At 45.5% G+C, this 8,554-nt stretch overlaps 1 protein-coding gene across 1 annotated transcript in view; it reads left to right on the top strand.

Annotated features, from left to right (window-relative positions):
* The first annotated feature begins 233 nt into the window (after window positions 1-233).
* The window catches only part of LOC133915713 (putative callose synthase 6), a 63,567-nt gene continuing 55,246 nt past the window's right edge, over window positions 234-8,554 (top strand). The window contains exons 1-9 of the mRNA XM_062358980.1: window positions 234-580; window positions 769-869; window positions 1,529-1,638; window positions 1,735-1,819; window positions 1,931-2,041; window positions 2,123-2,278; window positions 7,991-8,095; window positions 8,187-8,278; window positions 8,355-8,478. Of these exons, the coding sequence (XP_062214964.1) occupies window positions 337-580; window positions 769-869; window positions 1,529-1,638; window positions 1,735-1,819; window positions 1,931-2,041; window positions 2,123-2,278; window positions 7,991-8,095; window positions 8,187-8,278; window positions 8,355-8,478 (1,128 nt within the window). The 5' untranslated portion in view covers window positions 234-336. The remainder of the gene's footprint in view (window positions 581-768; window positions 870-1,528; window positions 1,639-1,734; window positions 1,820-1,930; window positions 2,042-2,122; window positions 2,279-7,990; window positions 8,096-8,186; window positions 8,279-8,354; window positions 8,479-8,554) is intronic.

The raw sequence follows: 8,554 nt of genomic DNA, 5'->3' as shown, positions 1-8,554 counted from the left end.
AAATTCCCCGACACATCGCCGCTAAAGAAGCAACGCATCGCAAGTATGCGCTTTCCCCGGGAGCCAAAGCGGCGCAAAGCCGTAAAGCGAGAAAGCGCACGCCAGAGTCAGCAGCAAGCCACAAGCGTCGCACGGCGGCACTGCACCGAGCTCTCCTCTCCTCTCCTCCCCTCCCTCCTCACCTCTTTAAGAAGAAGGTGCATTGCCCCGCTCCCCTCCCTCCCACACGTCGCTTCCTCACCACTACCGCCGCACCACCAGTAGATCACCACCTGCGCCACCGCCGCCGCGCGCGCGCGCACAGCGACAGCAGCGCCGTTGGGAGCGGCGGTCGGGATGGCGACCACCGGCGGTCCGTCGGTGCCGTCGCGGTCGCTGTCGAGGCGGAGGCGGACGCTCTCGCGGCAGCCCAGCCGCGCGTTCACCATGCGTCTGGACGGCTTCCCCGGCAACGACGGCGCCGGGGGCCCGCCCTTGGACCAGGAGGAGCTCGTGCCCCCCTCGCTCGCTTCCATCCTTGTCCCCATCCTCCGCGCTGCCAACGAGATCGAAGACGAGAACCCGCGAGTCGCCTACCTTTGTGCGCGTCCAACCAACACTTAGTGCTGCTACCTCGCTCTTTCACCTGCACAAGTTCTCACACACACTGCCGGTGTTGTTGCTCTTTGAATTTTCGAGAATCATCGGTGCACTTTTGTTGAGGAAAAACTGATTTTATTCGTGTGCCTCTCTGCTTATTAATATTCTTTGGACTTGTTCATGAACAAGGTCGATTTGCTGCATTCGAGAAGGCTCACACAAAGGATCCTGACTCAAGAGGACGTGGAGTTCGGCAATTCAAGACGTATCTGTTGCACAGGCTTGAAAAGGTATATATATGTATGCTCGGTGCGGACCAGTCAATGCTAAACTAAACTACAAATTATATTCAGCTGCAAAAACAGAATATTGTATTAATGGTATCATTATAAATTTGACTGATCAAGTTACACAAGACAAAGTTTAATTCCTCAGGTTTTTCTACTTTTTCTCATGTTATTGGCCATAGTGCAGACAGCCAGACATGAAGCAACGAACACCTTGTTTGAATGGTTTATTTTATCAGCTGATTTAAGTGTTTACTGTATGTTGAGAGGGCTCAGAGCTGGTGTTCTAATACCGGTGCCAGACCGGGTACCACTTGGGGTCCTTTTCTACTTTGAAGCTAGTTGCCGGTGATAAATTGTCTTGGTATTAGCTGATACATTGTTTGTCAGTAAAACAGGAATTTGGTGATTCATGCAGTGACAAATTATTTTCCTTTATTTCTGGAACAACTTTGTGGAGTGAGAGGTCTTGTAATAATTCTTAAAGAAATTTATGAAAATAGGGGTTCATGTACAAGAATAATATGAAAAATTGAAAACCAAAGAGAATCATTAGGGATTGTCCGTAACTAAAAATGCCTCAGTATGTCAACCACTCTAGCTGCCATCCAAAAATAATAATACAATCTCCACCTGTTTGCCCTTTATTTTTTCTTTGGCAGGATGAACTAGAGACAATGCGCAAGCTTGCTACAACCGATCAAAAGGAGATACAAAAGTTCTACGAGCAATACTGTAGAAAATATCTAGAGGGTCATGAAGGGAGAAAACCGTAAGACTGATCAATGTTGCTTTGCATTAGCAATTTAGTAGCCTTATAAATTATTATACTTAGCCATGTTCACTTATTGTTGATTATTTGACTTAGGGAGGAGACAGCTAGGCACTATCAGGTTGCAACCGTCCTATATGATGTTCTAAAAATTGTGACACCTGAAAAATTACATGCTGAGGTTCCATATCCAACTTTTACATATACTGGCAGCATGCTATTTCATCTTCTTCACATTTTGCTATATCATGCAGTAATATTACATTTTCATTTTTTTTATTTATCTTTGCAGCTTGATAGGCATGATAAATGGGTTGCAAAAAAGAAACCTTCACTTCCATACAATATTCTACCCCTTGATATTTCTGATGAGACCAAACAACCAATAATGGAAATTCCTGAGGTCATATACCTTAAATTTAATTCAAGTTGCTTTTGTAAATACCGCATGTAGTATGAATTTCATGTGCTGTGAAAAATACAGATCAAGGCAGCATTGCAGCTCCTTCTTATATTAGAAGGCCTTCCAATGCCGAGGACTGAAGCGCCGCAAAGCTCGGACGGAATAGCGCCTAAAGAGATGGAAATACCTATTGTTAATGATTTGCTTGATTGGCTTTGGCTCACATTTGGATTTCAGGTTCCAACGAAATGAACACCGAATTTATTTCATTTCCTAGACTGTAGCGTATTGCCTATTAATTATCTAATCTGAATCTTACAGATCTGATTCGGAAGTTCCTGACTATCCATATTTTTGAAATTTTTTTAGATAGTAATTACAGAGATCAACATGCAAGGTTTTTTTGGATCTCCAATTTTGATAATAGCTTTTGTGAAAATACAATTTTGCAGAAGTTTTATTCATACGGAATTCAAATTGTTACGCGGGTGAGGTATCATTTGAGTGAAGTTTTTTGTTTTTCTAAAACTGGATCCAGTTATTCTATTATATACTAATAGGCTTTTGTGAAAATTATATTAGCACCCCCCCCCCCAACAAAAAAAATTCAAAATGTGAGTTACAAAAAAAAAAAGTCAGGCAAGCTAGAATCATGATTTGCTAAATGAGGGCATATAAGAGCAAACTAATCAGATTACAGTGACCTCATGTAGCTATTATTTCTGTACTTGATATGCCCTTGGTAGAAAATTAGAAATTCTATCATCCAGAAAATCTTGTTGTCTTGTGAATATTTTATGTGGGGCAAAATCTGCAGCCGGCACAACAACCAGAGTGATACGGCCTAATTCCAAGAGATATGTGCTTGCCATCCTTTCAGTTAGATAAAAATTGGGTTTGTTAGGAGTGAGAGAATGTTTTTAAGCCGTTAGTCGAATTTGTTTGGCAAAGCCTTCTCCATATAACGAGAGGCTCATTAGTGAATAAAGGCAGGCAAAGATTCATCTCGAGTTTCTATCTCTAGTGCCCTACACCTACACCCACCATAGCTCCGGAAAGGCGAGGGTTCAAGCCTCACCCTCTCGTCAAGCACTCCTACTTCCTACGCCACCTGCCACAACCCCCTAGCCATAGCACCTTGGTATCAGGTTCAGCCGATCCTGTGCCCATTGTCACCATGCCTGGAAGTTGAGATGGTGATAGCAGCGACAAGAAGCATACCCTGGTGACCATCCTGGGCAAACTTGTCAAACTCGACTTGATCAAGGGGCAGCTCCAAGAATGATCGAGGGACAAATCCAAGACTTCGACCAGAAAAAACATGCCCACCACATCACCATCTTTTTCTTGGAGCAGAAGCACGAGATTGTGCCGCAAGCCCACGGTGCTGGTGCATTCCATCACAGTCACGACAACAACTAGATGGGGGACGGTTGCTACAATGAGTGATCCCCACGATTCCACAAGCTCAATTTTCCAAAGTTTGATGTCCAAGAGGACCCGTTGTTCATCAATCGATGTGAACAATTCTTCTGTGGCTAGCGCATCAACGAGAAGGAGAACATTTGGCTCATGCCCTACCATTTCATTGACATCGCCCAACAATGGTACATGCACATTGAGAGTGAAGAAGGTACGCTATACTAGAACTAGTTCATTGAGCTTGTCAATCTGCATCACCGATTACGCGAAATGGTTCCTCTTTTTGTTGTCTCCAAATAGGACCTCTCAATGAGGACCAACAAGTGCAACTCTTCACCGTCGACTTTCAGGAGCCAATGAGCCTCAACGTTTGGATGCAAGACCCTTGGAGCCTTGAGATGGCCATGTCCCTAGCTCGCTCCTTCGAGCACTAGGAGCAAGCGGTAGTGAATAACAGTCGCGCCCTTTGTGTGGCCTTATGAGCCAAGCTGTTTTCTTCATTGACGCCAAGCATCGAGGATGTTGACCATGCCTTAGCCAAATGCAGCAGCGACAACCCCCCCATACAACTACGACTTGAGGGCTAACCGTCCGTTGCCTGATGCCAAAAGAAATGGAAGAATGATGATGCCTCGGCTGGTGCTACAACTGCAATGAGCAGTACATGTGAGGCCACACATAAACCTACACGTGCCTCTTCAGCCTGGAGCTCGTGGACGATGATGGCCACACGGACGATGATGGTGTCACATGGGACATCTCCTTACATGCGATCACGGGGACCCAAACCAGTGAGACAATGCATGTGGCCATCAGCTTGGGTGGCGAGCGGCTGGTGGTGCTCTGGCTAGACACACAATTTCGTGTTTGATGTGCCACGTATTGCACTAGCTGCCAGTTTTGCCTTCACGGGAATCGTCTCATCATGGTCGTCAACAGTGAATGGGTGCCCTGTGTAGGTGTCTACTATCACGCTATCTTCACCATTGAACATGAGCACTTCGTCGCTAACCTCTATGTCCTACCACTCAGTGGCTATGACATTGTTCTCGGGACGTAGTGGCTCACAATGCTAGGCCCAATCCTTTAGAAATTTGGGCGCCCCCCATGTCCTTCGAGTGTCATGATCATTACGTCACCTAGCATGGCGTGGTCAGGCAGCCTAGTCCGCAGCTCCACTATTATGATAGGCACAAACTCTTGAAGAAACTCCTTGCTAAGTTGAAGTACATCTTCGCTGAGCCAACCAGCTTGCCACCACTTCTTTCATGGGATTCACCTCTTGCCCAGAATAGAACCGGTTGCAAGTGTGGCTCTATCGGTACCCGACGATGCACAAATATGAATGCAAGTGCCAGTGCCATGGCATGGAGGAAAAGGCTTGATCTGGCGGTGTTGTTGGTCAAGAAGGCGGACAACTCATGGCACTTTTGTGTGGACTACCACCCTCAACTAGCACACGATCAAGGATAAGATTCCAATCCCCATTGTCGACGAGCTCCTCGATGAACTCCATGGTGACACATTCTTCATCAAGCTGGATCTTTGATCCAGTTATCATCAAGTGCGAATGCACATTGCCGACAAGGAGAAGATGACATTCCACACCCACAACAACCTCTACGAGTTTCTGGTGATGCCCTTATGGCTCACCAATGCGTCGGTCATGGTCCAAGCATTGATGAATGACGTTCTAGGTCGTATCTCAGCAAATTCATCCTTTTCTTCTTTTATGGTATTCTAATATACAACTCATCATGGTCTAGCCGCTTGTGTCACATTTGCGCTGTCCTTACCATCATGCACTGGCATCAACTCTTCCACAAGTGCTCCAAGTGCTCGTTCAGCAAGGACTCCATCTTCATCTTGGGCCACTTCATTTCAATGGCAGGGGTGGCTATGGATAGCACCAAAGGGGCGGCTGTTGATGATTGGCCTCTGTCTTGCTCTACTCAGGCCCTGTGTGGCTTCCTGGGACTCGCCAGTGATTACCAAAGGTTTATCCAAGGATTTGGCTCCATCGCCGCACCCTTGACACAGCTACTGAAGAAGGAAGGTTTTGACATGGTCTCCAACATAGGAGGTGTTCCAGGCACCGAAGTAAGCGCTCACCATGGCCCTGATTATCACCTTGCTAGACATCGAGCAACCCTTCATCATCAAATGCGACATGTCTGGCTCGGTGTTCAGTGCTATGCTTCATCAGGGTGTGGGGGCAATTGCGTTCTTTAGCTAGCTGATCAGCCTTCACCATCGTTTACTAGCAGCCTATGAACGTGAGCTCATCGAGCTTGTCCAAGTGGTCCGTAATTGGTGTCTTTATCTGTGGTGGAGGTCGTTTGTCGTCAAGACTGAACATGATATCCTTAAGTTCCTTCTTGGTGAGCGTCTCGCCACCATCCCGCAGCACCACTAGGTAAGCAAATTTTTAGGTTTTGGTTTTGGTTTCTCAGTGGAATACAAGCTCTCTCAATGTGACAATGATGCCGGTGTGCTACTTGCCATGTCTGCATCAATATTCACCATCATCAATGAATACCGGGCCACCGCTACCATGGATCTAGCTCTGGTGGAACTGTGTGACTGATCATGACGTGGTCATTGGGAGAACCATGGGCGCTCATTAACAACCTTGTCACATTCTAGCACCAGCTCTACGTGCCTTAGTGCTATAGGCCCTCATAGCTACGATACATGAGGACGACGATGAGGGCATTCGAAAGACTTTACATTGCTTGCGTCGTGACTTCCACACGCCGAACACATTGGCAGCCGTGTAGGAGTATGTTCGTTATTGCGCCACCTGCTAGCACAACAAGACGAACCATCTTTACCCGGTCAGGTTGCTACTACCCTTGCCAGTGCCATCAGCAGTCTGGCATCGCCATGGACTTCATTGAGGGACTACCTAAGGTGGGGCGCAAAAACAGTCATTCTAATAGTGGTGGAAAGGTTTTCAAAGTATGCGGCACTTCATGCCACTGGTGTACCAATACTTTGCCGAATATATTGCCAAGGTGGTCTTTGTAGAGATCATGTGCCTTCACGGCATGCCGCCCTCCATTGTCTACGACCATGACCTATTATTTATATAGACCTTCTAGCAAGCTTTCCATGCCACTAGCTCCAAGCTTCATATGACCTTGGCATTTCACCCTGAGTCCAACGGCCAATCTGAAGCTATGTACAAGGTGATCGCTATGTACCTGTGGTGCATGACCGGAGATTGGTCACGCAACTAGGTCCGGTGGCTTCCGTGGGCCAAGTACATATACAACATGTCATTCCACTCCATACTGCATGACATGCTGTTTCTACATGGTCTACGGCCAAGAGTCGACATCCCTTCGCTCATGCGAGGTAGGGGATTCCCATATTACCATGGTGGCCAGTACATAAAGGGAGTGCGAAGAGTTCTTGGTGGATGTCCACTATCGGCTCGAGTAGGCTCCACTACTGGCCAAGTGATGCTATGACTGCAACCACTGAGAGGCTACCATTGCGATAGAGGATTGGGAGTGGCTCCGTCTTCGCCACTGACCAATGGGCTCTCTTGTCACTTTGTCATCGACTCAAGCTTCGTCCATGCTTCTATGAGCCATACATGGTCATCGAGGAGATCAATCCTATCGCCTTCCACCTGTGTTCCTTCATGATGTGTTCCATGTTAGGTTATTGAAGAAATACATTGGCACTCCGCCCGTAGCTCCATCGTTGCCACCCACACACCATGGTGTTGTGATTATGGAGCCTAAGCGCGAGCTAAAGTTCCACCTTGTCCATGCCGTTTGAGAGGAGCTCATCCACTGGTGTGGCCAGTCGGCTTCAGCGGCTTCTCGAGTGCGGGAGAGTTGTTATGAGGGGCAAAGTCTATGGCTGGTGCAACAAGCAGAGCGACACAACCTAATTCCAAGAGATATGTGTTTGCCATCCTTTCGGTTAGATAAAGATTGGGTTTGTTAGGAGTGACAGAATTTTTTGTTAAGCTGTTAATCATGTTTGTTAGGCAAGGCCTTCTCTATATAAGGATAGGCTCATCAGTGAATGAAGGCAAGCAAAGATTCATTTCTAGTTTCTATCTCCGGTGCCCTGCACCTACAGCCACCATAACTCCAGGAAGGTGAGGGTTCAAGCCTCACCCTCTCGTCGAGCACTCCTACTTCCTGCGTCACCTGCCACAGCCCCCTAGCCGTAACAAAATAGAACTTGACTGCACTCATTCCTGAAATGTGGCATGCATAATGATATAAATTAATAGAAGGCATGTTATTCTAATCTATGTTTGATTTTACCTGTATCTTGTCATTTCCAAGAGGCAAAAATATAGACTTCTAATAACTATCTTTGTGGAATCTTTTTTAGTATCTTATTGTTATCTAATTGTTCTAGAATTGCGAAGTAATATAGTGGTGTTTGAGTTTGGTGCCTAGGCACCAAGGAGTGTTGTGAATACATCTTATATGGTCTGTTTTTAGAATGTTGGTAAACATGTCTTATGTAATACTGTATGTTGTTTCGTTGTTGTAGAAAGGCAATGTATATAATCAAAAGGAGCATTTGATTTTGCTGCTTGCAAACATTGATATGAGAAGAGAGCATAATGCCCACCAGACTGAAAGACACCTTCATATTGTAAACAATCTTCAAACTTCTTATGTTGGTTATCTTGAATGAATTCATCTTCTTTCAAGCGCTTTTGCAAATTTAATCATATGATTTGCAGATAGCTGATGCTACAGTGAAATCTTTGAGGAAGAAAATTTTCCAGAATTACGAATCTTGGTGTCAATATTTGCATTTGAAGTCAAACATTATGTAAGCAGTGTAATAGTTTGATGTACGTTTGGTTCTTGAAATCATATACCTCATTAATCATAATTTTGTGTCGTAGAATCCCAAATGGTGCCTCCATACTACAGGCAGAACTTCTTTATATAGGACTGTATTTGCTGATTTGGGGTGAAGCTTCCAATGTTCGCTTTATGCCTGAATGCCTTTGCTATATCTTCCACCATGTAAGTGGCAACATTATTCTACTTATGATTCATTATTCGCATGTGAATTTCGAACATAGTTCTTTTGCTGTTTCAT

Source organism: Phragmites australis, chromosome 4 (genome assembly GCF_958298935.1).
Source record: "Phragmites australis chromosome 4, lpPhrAust1.1, whole genome shotgun sequence".
Classification (NCBI taxonomy): Eukaryota; Viridiplantae; Streptophyta; class Magnoliopsida; order Poales; family Poaceae; genus Phragmites; species Phragmites australis.
The sequence above is the reverse complement of the archived record's forward strand: the minus strand, read 5'-3'. Positions and strand labels throughout refer to the sequence as shown.